The 17287-nt window shown below is 51.2% G+C and overlaps 3 protein-coding genes across 3 annotated transcripts; 2 read left to right on the top strand and 1 right to left on the bottom strand.

Annotated features, from left to right (window-relative positions):
• Positions 1-680: 680 nt before the first annotated feature.
• Positions 681-3417, top strand: NCLIV_024110 (conserved hypothetical protein; the record flags this gene model as incomplete). Its single annotated transcript, XM_003882606.1, has 7 exons — positions 681-729; positions 1300-1405; positions 1648-1732; positions 1940-2179; positions 2762-2825; positions 2936-3008; positions 3393-3417. 7 exons carry the CDS (start codon positions 681-683, stop codon positions 3415-3417), a joined length of 642 nt encoding a protein of 213 aa, XP_003882655.1.
• A 1572-nt stretch (positions 3418-4989) lies between these two features.
• On the bottom strand, positions 4990-7668 carry NCLIV_024100 (hypothetical protein; the record flags this gene model as incomplete). The annotated part of the gene is made up of 5 exons (XM_003882605.1): positions 4990-5085; positions 5616-5700; positions 6287-6361; positions 6533-6733; positions 7091-7668. 5 exons carry the CDS (start codon positions 7666-7668, stop codon positions 4990-4992), a joined length of 1035 nt encoding a protein of 344 aa, XP_003882654.1.
• Positions 7669-9297: 1629 nt separating this feature from the next.
• NCLIV_024090 (putative glutamyl-tRNA synthetase) lies at positions 9298-16468 on the top strand (the record flags this gene model as incomplete). Its single annotated transcript, XM_003882604.1, has 14 exons — positions 9298-9510; positions 9691-9950; positions 10401-10627; positions 10927-11068; positions 11527-11681; positions 12039-12163; positions 12574-12816; positions 13108-13261; positions 13585-13740; positions 14116-14279; positions 14797-14967; positions 15431-15581; positions 15910-15989; positions 16382-16468. 14 exons carry the CDS (start codon positions 9298-9300, stop codon positions 16466-16468), a joined length of 2328 nt encoding a protein of 775 aa, XP_003882653.1.
• Positions 16469-17287: the final 819 nt, after the last annotated feature.

Genomic DNA, 17287 nt, shown 5'->3' with positions numbered 1-17287 from the left:
CTCCCCCGCGTTCAGGGAGTCTTACCAGAACCAAGCGGGGACTTACATCGCCGCGGACAACTGTTTCAACTCAAGAAAGAGCAGTGTCGATATGCGCTTGGAATCGGAGATGTTGTCGAAAGGTCGCATAGAGCCGCGTGCGGACTGTCAAAAAACTCGCGCGAGTAAAAATGGGAGTCTTGCCTACTCCGGCAGAAATAAAATCCTTATCCTCTGTTCCAGATTTGATGGATAGGCTCTAGCGAAAACGTACGGCGATCGTTAAAGTGAATCCGTTCTCCACGCTTCGAATCTTTCACCAAGGCCCCGGGCACACACTGAACCGCCGCGGCTACCCGAGCCGAGGCAATCGACGAGTGGGTTGTGCGTGCTCTCTCAACAAGTGACTACGCGGGCGACGAAAGTTTTTTGCAGAACAAGTGCCGCTACATTTTCACGAACATCTTTTCGCCCTGCAGGTACGTCCTTTTAAAAGCATCAAGTTCTCCGGGACCCCCGCAACGTTTCCTTTTTCAGGCGAGAAGAGGAAGCAAAAACTGCGCGCTTGCGTTATTTCCGATTGACCTTGCTGAGCCGCGACGAAAGCACTTGCGAGAGAGCTGACTGTTTCTTTTGAGAGACAAGCAGGCTCTCACTATTCCAGAGCGTTGCCTTGAGTGATTTGTTCAAAGAAAAACAAGATGTCGTACAATCCGTCGTACGGCGGCCAGTTTCAAGGCCTGAACGCAGGTGAGCGGCTAGGGCACACGCGCCGAGCAAAAGGCACCCAAGAAGCTGGCGGCACTCGAGAGATATCTGGGACTGCAGGTGCACAGTTCATGTTTTGAGTGACGTGCTGAACCGTGGCCTTTTCGCCATTTCGCGCTCTTGGAAGAAAAAAAGGTTTAACCAAGCAGTTCAGTCCCCGTCAGGGCGGGCTCTCGCCAGTGCACAATCTCCGTCCCTCATGTGCGAACAACTTGTGGCGTGGTAGCCAGGTTGGGGATGTGCGTGAGCGCCGCTATTCCTGATCGTCAATCTTTGTTTATTCTTGGCTTGAATACTTTGCAAGAAGCAGCAGCTGGAGGCAGTAGCGCTGCAAAGCCCATTTGATACTCTGGGATTGACCTGACAACGCTGATCCCTGAGCGTGCGCCTGGGATCAAGACTTATCAAGACAGCCGGCGATCTATGCTGGTGCTGAAACCCCTCTCCAGAGAGGAGCAAATCCTGTGAAGGCGCGCATGGCAAAGAGGCGCGTAAAAACGCGCTTTCTGAAGCTCTCTCAGAGTTCTGTCGGTTGTTGGTGTGTATCTGCAGCGAGGGGTGGCCTCAAGAAGGACACCGCTAGCGGCGCCGCGAAGGGAGATCCTCTCGCTTCGGACCTTCCCCCCACTAAAGTCATTGTGAAATTCAATAGCCTGACGTAAGCGGTAGCTTCCGTCCACTGGTCTTGCAAAGGAATCGTACACACACGCAGGCGCGAGCCTCGTCCTTTTTTTCAGATGTGGATCACCCTGACGGCTGGCGTCGTCTGATAGGCATCCGATGCCGAGGATTCCCAGCGAATCACGTTTTTGCAGGTTTTTGAACCGTCTAGAGTTCCCCGTCTGTGCAAGAAGGCAACGTCCTGCATGGTGTGGGTGGTTTATGGTGTGTGCTCCGCAGATTCGTTTCCATGCCGGAGCTGAAGTCCCCAGACCGCAGAGACTTTTTCGTCGCTGCTGTGTTCGAGAATGATGACTTGAATGAGGTGAGGCTCACAGTATGGATTTTTTCGCGGCGCTTGCCGCCGCCAAAATTGGGTCCATCACCCCTCCCCCTTTCTCCGGCGGGCACGGACAGGGGGGGTTTGGCCGCAGGAGGATCAGAGGCGTCCAGTTGTAAGCGATAACGTTCGCCTTCATGCTTTCTTTGAGGCGTCAGTCTCTGCTGATGCCTGCTGCCATACGGTGTGCAGGTGATGAAACATAAACGTGCGAGAACACGTGTGTTCCCTGGCCGGTTTGTTGGCAACGTTTGGAACGTCGACCTCAAGAACAGCCAAATGATTTTGCCCGTGGCGGATCCCAGCAAGCGCCTGCGGTTTTACGTCTGCGCCATCAGCACGACTTATGTGGAAGCGGACGGAAAGAGATCGAGGGATATTGCGCTCGTTGGAATTGGCTATTCCGATTCTTTCTTCATGGACAAGTGCAAAGTAGGTGGCTACGCTACTAGCCCAGAGCCGAGGGATTGTGGAAAATGGTCAGCAAGTGTTTTGTGGTGCAGGCATTGTGGAGGGTGGTAAGAATTTGACAATGGGGGGACGGCGTGCCCTTTCTCCTGCTCGATCAAACCACAAAGTGAGAGCTTGGCTCCTACCAGGGAGGAGGGAACCGAAAATCGTAGTTCTCTCTTCGGGCACAGAAGCAGTCGGCCAGAGTGGATCTTACGCTGAGCAGCAAATAGTTTCCTGTGCATGTGAGCGTTTTTCCACTCTTGTTAGTTTTTACTTTCAACCTCTACGACCGAGTTAAATATTCTTGAAGGAAGAGAGCACTCTGGGGGAGATACAGTCACCGAGAAGGGGACCGTAGATTTTTGATGGGCACTTCAGGACAGCTCGTGGGAGGCATGAGTATTCAACGACGGCTACAGGCGTAGGTGCGTGTACCTGTCCCTCGGACACCGACACGGAGGCAAGGAACGGAACCGGGTATCTGCTACATGCAGAAGTGTTCCTGCAAGATTCGTTGGGATCAACGGCAAGGATCCCGGACTTTGTGTGTCGTCCTTTCAGACGTACCAGTCGACGGTCCTGGATCTCAAACCGGTTCAAGGCGGCGATGAGAGCATCAAACCCGGTGAGCGAAAATTTAACATAGAATCCCCCGCGTCGCGACTTGCGCGGGGCATACCTCTTCAGGTTGGAAGCTGACTGTTTATTTTTGCGGGTCCGAAATCTGCGTTGCAGGCAAACTCGAGCTTTCCGTCGAATGCTGCCAAAGCAGCCACGGACCCGCCATACCACCTGACGTCCACGACAGGTAAACCCAGCAAAACAGAGCGCCGCAATTTGGGACAGGAAAACGGACGACGAGAAGGAAATGACAACGCCAGTTGAAAAAGTGACGAATACCCTTCGAGGCGCCTCAGGTTCCAGGCCAAAACCAAAAATCTGCATGTTTGATTGACATTTAGCTGCTAATATACAAGCATCCAAGATATATTTATCTATCGCAGGTTCGGTCTAATGTCCCGTTATACTACAAATATAGGTCACATGGCAAAACCTGGTACTTTGAGACCACACAGCAATCATAAAGAACTTTTGGTTGTCTCTGTCTCATCACTGGAGTCCTCTTCATTATCCACCTCGCTTCTCACGCCGGCTCGTGCCTGTCGTGTTTTTCGTATTGTTTCTCGTTCAGCGTCCTAGAGGCTTTCCAAGCGTAAGTAACACACCGAACAAGACTCCTCAACGGTCCACCGTCTACGAAGTGAAAAAGTTGGCCCTTCACCGTCCTTCCGCACTCGCCCACTGACCAGAGTAGCCCCGCTCCGTCACGCGGCTGATGGAAGGACGCCCCATGCCTTGTGGAAAAGGGGAATATGTCCCAGGTGACTTGGGACTACGTGAAGGCGCGGGTTCTCGGTACCGGCCCTTCCGAGAGCGTGGACCGGAGTAGAAAAAAAAAAGCTGTGGTGCACAAATATGCACACTTGGCAAGTGTAGCATCCTTCCCCGTTTTTTCACATTGCATACTGTGCAGAGCTTCACCGCGCGCGCCATAATCGCATTTCGTGCGTCTGTTCCCTGTGCCAGCATCGATGGTTTTTTGTTTATCGTTTTGACCTGCGTACAGGACACTCGAGGAGGAAAAGAACAAAGCTTGAGGCGCCTTCCGAGGCAACAATCGCGAGCCTGACAGCGGGCGTCATCGCGTTCGCTCCAGAGACTGACTTCTGAAAAAAGCTGGCGCACGCACACCGCCCCCGTGATGAGGCGGCGTTCGTGTTGAAAGTCGCGTGCTTTGGTGACTCCTCTCTAGAGTTCAATGCCGTGGGAAAAGATTCCTTTCGTTTCACCGCACGACGCTGAACGAAATGGAACCGAGTTGTTTGGAACACCTGCCTACGCGTGGTGGAAACGTCCCGCACCCAACTGTAGTTTTTTAACTCGTAGGGCTTCTGGCCCTCAGCATAACGCTGTCCGAGGCGGTGTGCGAAAGAAAATCGCAGACGGTGCGCCGAACCTCTTTGTGACTCCTCGGTTTTCGTTTACCCCTCCAGGCACGAATCCCTTCCCGGCGATTCTCTTTGACACGCCGAGTTTCTGTAGCAGATGATACGTGACCTTGAGGTCGAGCCAGCGCAGCGAGAAAACCTGTGATCTCTTCTTGTACGGACAGAAAACACACGCGTTCTATCCAACGACATTACGCTGTAGAGGCGCTAACTCGCACTGACAGAAAGAACGGAAGTGTGGCATACAATCTTCATTTGGTCTTGACCGGTTCCTGTCCCGCGTGTAAAGAAAACAGAGTGTTTCCGGGCACACAGTCACCTATGCGTAAAGCCCCGTGACTGTAAACTAGAAACTGCGACGTCATTTCGCGCACGCCAGAGGCTCTTGATATCGAGACACTTGAGACGGGATGCGGCGCCACGACGGCTCTGCAATTTCGGAGGAAATCCGGGAACGCCTCACGGCGTTCACCAAAGACTCCCCAAAAGCTTCAGCTCTCTCCGTTGCCCAGAGGAATCGCGACCCAGGGTTCTTCTCTCGCGTTCTCTGGAGGTGAGAGGACACCATATGCTTCCCTTCCAGATGGGTTCTTGCCAGTGTGTCAGGCTGCATGCCTCCAACCCCCCCCCCCCCTCCTCGTTTGTTGTGCCCGAATCAATCGAAAAGAAAACACGCGCCGGAGCCCAACCGCACAAGCACCGGAACGGAAAACCACTTTCTTCGCCGGTCCCGCAGTGCTCGGAAGAAGACACTCAAACCGCCAGAGTCCACACACTGCGTCAGCCGTAACCGATACCCACGCGTCCCCGGTTCTGCTGGGCACGTCTCGCTCTTTGCGAGAAATCCTGCACTGCTTTGTCGTCTCCCGGTCGCGCCTGAGGAACGCATTCCACCCAGGACCCAGGAAACGCAATTACACTCGAAACTGCGCCACAGAAATACCGTCAGCCAATATATATACATATAAATATATGTGAATATATATGTAATTATATGTATAAGTATATGAATATATTTATGTACGTATATATTTGTATATGTATATATACATATATGTATATATATATATATATATATATGTATGTATATATATGTACATGTATGTATGTATGTATATATATATATATATATGGCAAGAACATCAACAGGCACGAGACGAAGAGCTCCGCCAACATCGCGGGAAAACTTCAGCGTGCATTCTGTTTCGCGAAGGAATCTGAAATGGGGGGACGTGGCAACGCGGGCAAAGTCCCATGCAACTCAACAACACACACTTGCACGCGGACTGAACCGACGTGCGCCACGGCTGTGGACGCGTCACTGGAAAAAGACTATCTTTCGGAAAGGTGAATCCGCGCGCGTTTGGCACACAAAAGCCGATCTGTCAGCCAAAAGAGGAACTTACTCGGGGGCGTTTATCCGGGTCGTACCACGTGTAGCGCTGCCCAAAAGCACGGCGGCGAATGGCGTCTGGGTCTTCGTCGTCATCCCTGGAGGAGGAACAACCGAGAAATGCAAAAAACCGGAGAGAGTCGGAGACGAGAGGCTCGAGAACGCGACACACACAACCACAAGGGGGTTCTTCCCCGTCGCACGGATGAAGAATTCGCGGCGGCTGCACACACGAGACGCTGCCCTATCCTTCCCTTTCTCTCCTCGCGGAGGCTCGACGAAGAATTGAGACTCGGCCCCCCAAACTCAGCTCCCATAATCTCTGCAGCTGTAACTACATAATACGTACATACATATGTATATATATATGTATATATGTATATATATGTATATGTTTGTCGGCGGATTTCCCTGTCTACCTATCTATGGGTTTACGTGTGCATGGACAGCTCGGTGCCAGTAAAATAGGTCTATATCGCCCAGACGCACATGGAAGCACTATGCAGATCGCCGTTTTAAAGGGTAAACGTAGAGAAAGAGATGCTTAAAAGTGATGGCGCTGTGTACATGTGAACTGTTTCGCATAATCCGGGGGAACTCCGGAGGGACAGCACGGAACCAGCTAGCTTGAATTGCAGGCAAGGAAAACGAATCTCCTAGAGAGAGCCTGAAAGGGGGACTTACACGGCGTCAGGTTCGCCCTTCTTCAACAACGCACGCTTCGCCTTCTCCGTCGCCTCGATATTCTTCAGCTTGACTCTGCATGCATGCCACCACAGATGCGCCACAGTCCTTTTCGGATGCATGCGCGACGACCGACAGCGAACTCGATCCCCGCGGGCGCAATACAGCAGGCTTATCAGGCGCGTGAACTTTGCGCTCCAGCCTAAAAAAACGTGTCCCACACAAAACCGCGTTCTTTCCACTTACGTCATCGGAAGTTGAACCTCCGTCAGCCCCGTGAGCCAGTTGAGTTGTTCGCGGTACTCGCCGCTTCGATCGGCAACTTGCAGTCGGTCAGGCACTCTGTACAGTTCGTTCGCAGAGCCTGACCCTTGGCCCTCCGGCGCGGCTTTCTCCTCTGGACTCGGCGCCTCCTTCAACTGCATGCGCTCGCGCAGGAACTCTTCTCTGAAGACACACGGGACGAGAAGACACACACTCACACAACTCAACAGGCATATATATGTATGTACATGGGCCTCCCGAAACGCGCAAATGCTGGCGCAAAACAATAACGGCCACTGATGGGGAAAGAAGCGAAAGAAAGGCAGTAAAGCACATCCAACGTGATCTACCTTTATATATATATATATATATATATACATACATATAGGTAGGTATACATCCAAGAACCTGGCAGGACAAAGTATATACAGAGGTGATACCGACTCCTTCGTCTTCCTCTCACAATATTCACATCGATATCTGTATCCGCACAAAAGTATACATGTGCGCGTTGAGGCCTGCACGTTGCGAGGCACGTACAGATGTTTGTCGAGCGTGAGACCTGTGGAGTTGTTGACGGTCGAAAAGTTTCTTTCGAGGAGCCCATAGCCAGCTAAGTCGTCTTCCTCTTCTTCTTGTTCGGGTTTTTGTTCTTCCTGTGCGCCGAGAATGTCGAGGCCTTTCCTGCGTTGAACTTGTCGAGCCTTTTGGAGTTGCTGCATGCTCTTCAGGACCAGCTTCATCTCCTCTGCTTCGTCCTCATCTTCTTCCACTTTCGGGCTCGCCTCTCCGGCCGCAGCTTGGGAGGGAGACGCGTCTTCTCCCGCTTCACCTGCAGTCGCCCGAGAAGCAGGGATAGCGACGCTGCGCCGGGAAGGCGGAACCTCTTCTTCGACGCCGGTTGCGTACATGGTGCTCTCCTCTTCATGAAGCGCCTTGAGACGGGCCAACGACGCTCCAAATCTGCGACGCCGAAAGCCCAAGAATGCGGCAGAAGACTCAGAAGAAGAAGGAGAGGAAGAGATGGACGATTCGGGAGCAGACGCGGCAGCCTCTGTGGTGTCTTTGGTCTGCGAAGCACTTTTGACGGTGTCCTCGGGAGATTCGCTTCTTGGCATTCTACGATGCAGCTTGTGTTTTTGCGCAGAAGAACGCGACGGAGAGAGTCGGTTTTGGTCCTCGCGACTCCTGCGAGGGGGTGACGGGGAAGACGTAGAGTCCCCTTTGTTTCTGGGTTTTCGATGTCTCTCGGAAGAGCCAGACCTCGAACGCGATCGGCTGTCTTCGCGTCTCCGTCTCTCTCCTCTCTGCACTTTTTTGTGGCCTCGAGCCGGAGAAGATCTTCGTCTCTCGCCTCGTTCTTCCTCATCAGATGGAGAGCTCGCTCGCTCTTCGCGGCCCCGGCGCCGGCGCGCCTCCACACTTTGGTCACGCTCTCTTTTCCGTCCCATTTTCTTCTAGACCGTCTCGGTCGGAAAACTCAGCTGTTTGGAAAACAGGAGAGACACTCCAGGTTGTCGCTTTTTATTGCCAATGGGCGACAAGGCCTCTTTCTTCTCTCTCCTCACAAGTCCTCGAGGCGCCTACGCCTTAGCCCTCTCGAGGACGCAATCGAAGAGCGTCGGCGCAGAAAAAAGAAAAACTGAGGGAAACGCCTCAACACGCGACCGCGGAGACCATAAATCTCAACTTTTCACGCGAAGGCAGGCGGCGGATTTGGAGAGAGGCCTTCGGAGAGAGGCAGGCATCCATTTCCGCAGAAAAGCGGGCGACAAAACCCGTGAGAGAGGCGCGAGACAGCACGATGTTGAGGAAAGACAAGACTTAAAACGCACTCGAACAAAAAGGCGAATGAAGTTAGAGATTTGAGGTCTCCGAGGATGGCCACGACCTTTTCGCCAAGCTCTCCTCGCATGTTTTTCGAGTCAAAAAAGCTGCATGCACAGGCCGCATACAGGTGTGACATCTCTCTAGACGCGGACAGGAGTCGAAACTGCGGCGTCGAGCAAAGGAAAACAGGCGTCTTGTTTGCGCTTTCAGTTGCAACTTTCTCTGGCCTTTCTGCTGACGTTCGATCTCGGAGTCGTTGTTGAGCGCAGCAACTCCTCCGAACCCCGCTTTTCCTCGCCCGAATCCTCGCACATTTTGCCCCGCAACAGAAACGGGCCGAGAGTCGAGTCTCAGGTGTCGAGACACCGCAGGTATGAAAAACAGAAATTCGACGCGCACGCTTTGTGCGACTTGCTTCTCCCTTTTTCGGCTACGTCGTCAACTCGAGTCACGCGATCCGACTCAAATCTCCCCAGAGGGGTAGCACCAGTTGCTCAGAACACCTCCTAGGTTCTTCGACCCTGCCTGCATGTATCCAGGTTCCGGCCACCCACATCTAATTCGTTCAAGTTCACTATATATTCATCATCACCTATATATCTCCACAGTCGTCCTTATATGCATGCCTCCATATCTGTATAATTCTGCATATATATATGTATATGTGTCCATCGTGTTTCGCTACTTCCGCAATATATATATATATATATAGTGCTTACGCCCGTCCATATATGTGTTAACGATGTGCAGATCTGTACATCTTCATAGGTTACAGTGTTCGTTTTCATGGTTCCGTGCTGCTTTCAGGTCGCGTTCGGCGTAAACACAGGAAGGCTCGCACTGGGTGCTGCCTTTTTGCCTCTTCTGTTTCTCCGGTTTTTCTGTGTTTTTGAGTCTCCAACTCGAGAGCCTCCACAATGTTGCGAGTGCGCTACTCTCCCCAACACCCTCCCCTCGCCACGCTCTGCGTATCGGTTCTCCTGGAGAGAGGCCTCGCAGCGTGTGTGCCCGACAACAAACTTCAGGGTTCTTTGCTGATTGTTCAAAAGAGCGACAACGCCCCGGAGGAGTTCACAACCGATGTCGCTGCTGCAAAGATCCTCTGTGCTCTCAGCCCCAAAACTCTCCTGGTAGGCTCTTTTTCTGTCCCTCCTTTCCGCTTCCGTCTCTCCTGTCCTCTTCTGTCTCCCTTCTTTTTCTTTCGGAGTCTCGCCTTCTGCGCTTCTGTATTCGCTTCGTTTTCCGTCCTCCGTGTTTTGTGTCACTTCTGTCTCCACCGCTGTGTTTTGTTGCCTTCCGCCTTTGCTCAGCTGTACCCAGCGGCAGTCCCTTCACCCTCGTTCGAGGACGCATGCGCAACTGCATGCATCGACGCCATGCTGTCTCTGGCGGCGACGCTCCAGGCTGCCTCCTCGCTGTCTCCGAAGCAGCTAGGATCTCTCAGTTCGCATCTGCAACTCCGGACTTTCTTGTGCGGATACCATCTCACTCTCGCCGACCTCGCCGTCTACGCTCAACTCCGCAGGCTCGCATGCACCGAGCAGCACGCCGGCGCTCCCCCCGCAGGATGGTCGGTCAAACGAACCGCGCGGTTCAAAAATCTGACTACAAAGTTTCAAATTCACACATGAAATACTATATTTGTATGCACATATATAAAGGAAAACACAGCGACACGCAGTTGCTGCATATACATATATATATATATATTTATCTTAAGTGTATGTGCGTGTATTTGCGTTCACAAATTGGTGGTCAGAAGGCGACTTGCAGATGTCTACTGTCGACGTCATTGCGGGTTTATGACGCTATGCAAATCTTTATATTTATGAGCGAAATGGGTGTGGATGTACACTTCTGTGAAGATATTCAGTGGTTTTTCCAGAGCGTCTCTTCGAAGAAAACTGTACATATGGATGTGTGTAGATGTATACATACATATTCGGCTGTATGTGCATACGATTTGACATATGATTTGTGCAGGCGTGTAAGTTGTCTCTGTGTGTGGTTTCCTCTCCAGGAAGGACAAGTTTGTTCATGTTTCACGCTGGTACTCTTTCCTCCACGGTCAGCAGTCGACCGCGAACGCGGTCGGCGTAGCTTTGCGCAAAGCTGGTTCGACCGCAACGCGAGCGGAGTCGCAGAAGAACGAAGACGGAAAGAAGAAGGCAGAGCGTGCGAATGCAAACCCATCGTCGCCAACCGCCGGGGACAAAAAAGGAACGGCCTCGCACGCTTCCTACGAAGGTAAGCACAGCACAGACGCATCAAACTACCGGGCATGAGGCCTTTCCTGCCGTTCGTCCTCTTCGTCGAGACGTTTATCTCCCGCGTGCGTCGGGTACGTGTGGTCACACTATATATATATATATATACATATGTATATCTGTATATATATCTATATCTCTATCTATCTCTATCTCTATCTATCTATATCTCTATCTCTATATCTCCCTCTATATATCTATATCTCTATATATGTATGTATTTGTAGAAGCGTTTGCATGTGGCGGTTTGGGGTCGGTGATTGGGATTTCTGGTTTTAGGCAAGTTGGAAGGCGCTGTGCAGGGGAAAGTCGTGACGCGTTTCCCTCCTGAGCCGTCCGGATATCTGCATATCGGCCACGCGAAGGCTGCGCTTTTGAACAGCTACTTTGCCAAGAAATACAACGGCAAAATGCTCTTCAGGTACGCAGGACGAAGGCCCCAGGACGCCTGGCGTCTCGACACAGCCTCTGAGACAAGAGAAGGAAAAACCGATTTCTCGAAAGGCCACAACACAAACACATGCATGCAAAGGGGGCAAAGCAGAGACACTGAGACAATGGCCACAGCAGACACACATACATACGCATACACATATATGCATGCATGCATACATACACACGTATATCTATGCCAATGTAGATACATGAATATGTGCATATGCAGTATGTATGTATGTATGTATGTATGTATGTATGTATGTATGTATGTATGTATGTATGTATATGTGAAAACACGTGTAAACTGTGTGCTGAGAGTGAGGGACACAGGAGTGGAAGACGGAGACGCGAAACCACGCGAGTTCCACAGGTGCGTGCATCCCACAAAAGGCGGCATCGACAGATGAAGCCAGACTCTGCCCAGTTGTTTTTTCTGCATAGATTCGACGACACCAATCCTGCGAGAGAAAATGAGGAATTCGAGTCAAGCATTGCCGAGGATTTGCGTCTGTTGAACGTCGAATGGGCGAAGATTTCCCATACATCTGACTACTTTGAGGAGATGCAGAGTCTCTGCGAACGCCTCATCAAAGAAGGTATGCTTCCTCTTTCCATCTTTTGTCCATTATCTGTTATCATATATCCACGCTCACCCGTATATATATATATATATATATATATATATATATATGTATATATATATGTACATATATGTATATATATATATATATATATATGTATATGTATATATGTATATGTATATGTATATATATGTATACTGATAGGATTGTGGTCATCGTCAGGTGTTTCTGTCGAGACAAGGATCGCTCGGGAACGTTCAGGAGAGGTGGTCCGGGAAAGGCAATCCCACAAAAGAATTGTTCACACTTTTTTCGAGCGCGGCGTGTCTTGTCAGCGGGAACCTCTTTTCGCTTTTGGGCGTCTTCCTTCAGGCAAGTTCTACGTCGACGACACGCCCGCGGAGGTGATGCGCGAGCAACGCGCCGAAGGCGTCGAATCCTGTCGCAGAAACGCCTCCGTGGAGGAAAGCCTGCAGCGCTGGGCGGAAATGTTGAAGGTATAACGTGCGTTTCTCCGGCGGCTTCTCTTTCGTTCGTCTCGGAAGTGCCTATGTCCTTGAATCTCCTCCTGAAAGTCCGCGTCCTGTCTGACGTCCATTCCAGAGAGACAGGCCAACTGTGAGTCTGTCTACAGATGCACATATATAATCTTATTTACACATATATTTACACATATATTTATGCATATATTTATGCATACATTTCTATCTATTATATATATATATATATATTTATACATATATGTCCTTTGTAGGGATCTGCCTATGCCGTCGTGTGCATTTGCATCTGGGCTTTCCCTGCACTCTTTGTTGCACTCTTTCACCCCTCTGTTGCGTCTTTCGCACTCTGATTCTCGTGTCCAGGGGTTCTCCTTTCTCTCGCTTCTGTGCTTCTGTGTGTTTTCCAGGGTTCTGCTGAAGGCCAGAAATGCTGCGTGCGCGCCAAGATGGACATGCAGTCGAAGAACAAGTGCATGCGCGACCCGGTGATGTATCGGTGCGTGGCCGATTGTCCTCATCACCGCCACGGCGACCGCTTCAAGGCATACCCGACCTACGACTTTGCGTGTCCCGTCGTGGACTCGATTGAGGGTGTGACGCATGCGCTGCGAACCAACGAATACGCCGACCGCATTCCGCAGTACCAGTGGGTGAGGCTCGCCTGAGAATTCCTCAAAGAAACAACGCAAAGTCGGAATTGAAAAAGGGGGAAAGAGGGGAACGCCAGCGGGGCAAGACGCGCCAGGCGCAACTCGGCGCTGAAAGCTGAACCACAAAACGTGAGGAAAGCGAAGACCCAAAGCGCGTAAAACTCGAGAGAGTTTCCGGTGCTTTAGGTTTTCGCACCGAAACGAGGCTCCTGCGCCTGGACAGAGGCACCAGAAGCGCAGTTTGTGCTTCTTTTCAGTTACTTTGACGCTTCTTTTCCTCGCCCCGCTCAGGTTCAACAAGCGGCCGGTCTTGCGCCTGTCCACATCTACGAGTTCAGCCGCCTCTGTTTCGTGAAGACGCTCCTCTCGAAAAGAAAACTGAAACAATTTGTCGACACCGGCCTCGTGGAAGGCTGGGACGACCCGCGCATGCCGACTGTGCGAGGTAGGAGAAGGGAAAACGCGGGAGGCAGTTTCGGGCGTCTCGAGAAGAAAGTGCAGACTCGCCGAGACGGCGAAGCGTTGGGGATTCCAGTCCGTGCGTCGGAACCGCCAGAAGAGGCTGTGCATCCTACGGGGGCGTTTTGCAAAAAAGAGAGGGAGGGGAGGGAGGAAATCGCCAAGCAGAGGAGGTGGAGAACTGGGACGGGCCGTTGAGCGGTTGTTCGTCTGAAGGGACTCTCTGTGTCCAGCTTTTCGAGAGGTGATGCTTGATGAAGCGATGCTCGACGGGGCGCGCATGCAGTCTTTTCGTGCGTGGCGACGCAGGCATTCGGCGTCGCGGCTTGCAAGTCGAGGCGCTCTTGGAATTTATTCTCGAGCAAGGCCCCAGCAAGGCAGGCAACTTGATGGAGTGGGACAAACTGTGGACGAAAAACAAGCAAATCATCGATCCAATTGTGCCCAGATTCATGGCTGTTGGAAGTAAGTTCGTCACGCCTCCCCAATCTTTTGCCTTTCATCCGCGGTTCGTCGTGTTCTCTGTCGCTTGCTCTCCTCCCTTCACCCTCGTGAACCTCGCCGTCTCTCCGTCTCGGGTTCTTCTCACGTCGACTTCGCCGCGACCGCGAGCTTTTCCCGACATGATACGCTTCGTCCTATACAAAGATGTATACATATACATATATATATATATATATATACATATATATATATATATACATATGTATATATATGTATATGTATATATATATATATATATGTATATATGTATCGGCCTTGTGTGTGTGACCTGAGGTTTGTTTCCTGGCCAAGTCATGGGCTCTGGCGATGTGTGCATGCGCTGCCTCACCCTTCCAGAGGATGCAGTTCCTGTGTTCATCAAGGGCGGTCCCGAGACGGTGGAAAGCAAGAAGCGACGCATGCATGCGAAGAACGAAAGTCTGGGCGAGGCCGATCTTTTGCTGCTCAACAAAATCCTCATCGACCGGGACGACGCTGCCATGTGTGAAAATGGAGAGGAGGTACTCGCGACCTCACCAGATATATATATATATATATATATATATCTACGCATGCAGATATATATTTGCAAATATTTTTGTATATAAATATTTACATATATATATTCATGCAGCTATTGTTTCTTTGCATCTTCTCTCGGCTCCGACTGTATCTAGCCACGGCGCTGGGCGCCGTGGCTCCATGCGCTGCATGCGTTCGCTTGCCTTTTCCCTGCTCGTCTTTCCTGTCTTCTCTCCGGCGGGGCTTGTTTCGCGTCACGGCTTGGCTGTCTCTGGTTAGCGTGCGTGTCTGTGTCCTTCCTGCGTCCGGTCGATGCGTGCCAAGTCGTGACCTCTCTTTCTCTCTCTCTCTCTCTCTCTCTCTCTCTCTCTTCGCCGCGCCTTTCTCGCGGATAGGTGTCGTTCGACAGCTCTCGCCTTCTCTCTCTGTGTGCTGTATTTTTTCGTGCGTTCGCGCTCTCTTTTTCTCTCGTGCGTCATGCATGCCCTTTCCGGAATTGTGTCTTGCTTTCGTCAGGTGACACTAATGCACTGGGGCAACTGCATTTTCGACACCGTCGTGAAGAACGCTGCGGGCGAAGTCACCGAAATTCAAGCGACGCTTCACCTGGAAGGCGATTTCCGAAAAACGAAGAAGAAACTCCACTGGCTAGCGAACCTGAGTGGCCTTTCTGCCGCACCTGCACAGGTCTGAAAAAAAGGAAAAACTCTAAAAGCGACAGGAAAAACGCCTGGAAAGAGAAGAAGGAGAAACACCTGGGAAGAGAAGAAGGAGAAACATCTGGGAAGAGCCAGGCCAGTTCCCGATGATGGAAGCTGCGGAGAAAGGATTGAGAAAAGGAGCAACACATGGGACCTGGCATATTCCCTGACACGTGGCATGTGTTGTCTGTTCTATGTTCTCTTTCGGGGGTTTCCCATGCCGTTTCGCTCGCTCTCGCCCTTTTCTTCGCTCTCGCTGTCACGTCTGCGCCTCAGCCTGTTGTGCGTGTCCGTCGCCTTGCATTTCTTCCCTTCTTTCTCCCTTGTTCTCTCGCGACGCGTCTGCTGCGACATTGAAAGGGTGTTCTTTACCCGGGTTCGCCCGGTCGATTATGCCTTTCGTCGCGCGCGCATGCAACGTGATCTGCGTTCTCTCGTGTGCCTTGCAGAGTGCAGAGTTGGTCCTGAGGGAGTTGGACCATTTGATCACCGTCGACAAGCTTGACCAGGAAGAAGGCGACTGGGAAAAGTTCATCAATCCTCAGACGCTCTTCGACACACCGGCGATTGGTGACCCTCTCCTGAGGCAGCTTAGGGAAGGTGAGACGAAGAAAAAGAGAAAAAGAAGGGACTGAAATCGAACGCGAAAAGAGGCATCCGCAGAGAGGAGGGAATAGTCACGCGTCCAAAAAGACGAGAGGCGAAAAGCAAACAAAAAACGAGAACGCTGCATACACACACGCAAGAGCGACGGCCGAGAGGTCGACCTAAAACCAGAGGTGGTTTCTTGCATGTTTTTAGCTCAGAGTCCTCTGCATCTGCCCCTGTTTGTCTCTTTTGGTTTTTCTTGTAAAGCTAAGAGACGTGTTTTGTCTCCTGTCTTTTGCTCGATGGCAATCCGTTTCTGCTGTCTCCCGACTCCACGCAGGCGATCTGCTCCAACTGGAGCGCCGCGGGTACTTCCGCGTCGACCAGGCAGGCGACCGGCTCGTCCTCATCAAGATTCCGGTAAGGCCGAGGGGCTGAGGCGTTTCGACGTGTGTGAAATCCAAGCGCCGACAAGTGTTCACGCTGAGTTTGTTCGCGACGCAAGATCTGCCTCTTTTGTGCTCCCTTTGACAGCGGCAACTTCTCCTCTGTTTCCTTCTTCTCTCAACACCCGAACGGTATTCCGAATGCCTATATAACCATGTAAACATGTACACATATAAATATATATATATATATATATATATATATATATAGATATACATATCTATATATCTATATAGTTATATGTATACATGAAGTTTGAGGATATCAGTGTTTTGCGTGGAGATGAGCTCGTGGTTTGGTTCCAAGTGGTTTTGAAAGTGAACGCCTGGACGTTTTCCTTCTCTGATTTTGTGGTGTTCCTGCAGGATGGCCGATCCAAGGCCATGTCCGCCGTGGGCACCAAGGTCGACGCCGCGAAGCTTTCTGGAGCAAAAATCACAGGAAAGAAGTAGCTCCGGAACGCGCAGAGAAAGGAAAGACAGACGCCTAAGCCTCTCAAACGGCAACGCGGCCTTTCCGGTCGGCGGGGAGTTTCGCCAGGTCTGCCGCGCGCGTTGTGAAAAAGAAAAACTGCGGAGGTGTGAAACGTGTGTCCATTCTTGAGACGCCTTGTCCGTGAGAACAGCAGAAAGGCAACAAAAACAAACCCTCTGTACGATTCGATACTCGCGCCTTGAGTTTCACAGACCAACCCATATCTGTCTTGCCGTCCACATGCACATGCATCATATATATATATATATATATATATATATATATATATATATGTATACATGGGTAGAGATATGGGAATACGGGCACTCGCAGGCGAGGAATGGTATCCGCTCCTTTTGTCAGCAGTCCCGTTTGCCTCGTAGACCACATTCGAAATTTGACATTTTCAGCAGATCAACGCGCAGAGCCCGTTGGAGCCGGCTGGTTTTTAAGAATTCCGATAAACACACGCAAGCGTCCAAGTGCGGGGGGTTTCCCCGGTCCGAGAAGACATGTAACTTGGAAACGGTCATCCAAAAAAAGAGAAGCGGGCTTTTCCCTTGAAGCTTGCGACACCTTTTTCCTGTCGCTGTGAAAGAGAACATAAAAACGTCCACGCACTGGCATATACACCTCGTCGGAGACCGATACACGAATTCCACAAAATCACCTCACGCGCAAAGAGAGGCAACTTGACGTGCACTCATCGCCTGGACGGGCGTGGTCTCTCCAGACCTCACCAAGAACACATCTATAAAGCGCGATGCGCACGCCACCCTTTTGCATGCCCTCGAGAG

The sequence above is a fragment of the Neospora caninum genome, chromosome VIIb (genome assembly GCF_000208865.1).
Source record: "Neospora caninum Liverpool complete genome, chromosome VIIb".
NCBI lineage: Eukaryota > Apicomplexa > Conoidasida > Eucoccidiorida > Sarcocystidae > Neospora > Neospora caninum.
The sequence above is the reverse complement of the archived record's forward strand: the minus strand, read 5'-3'. Positions and strand labels throughout refer to the sequence as shown.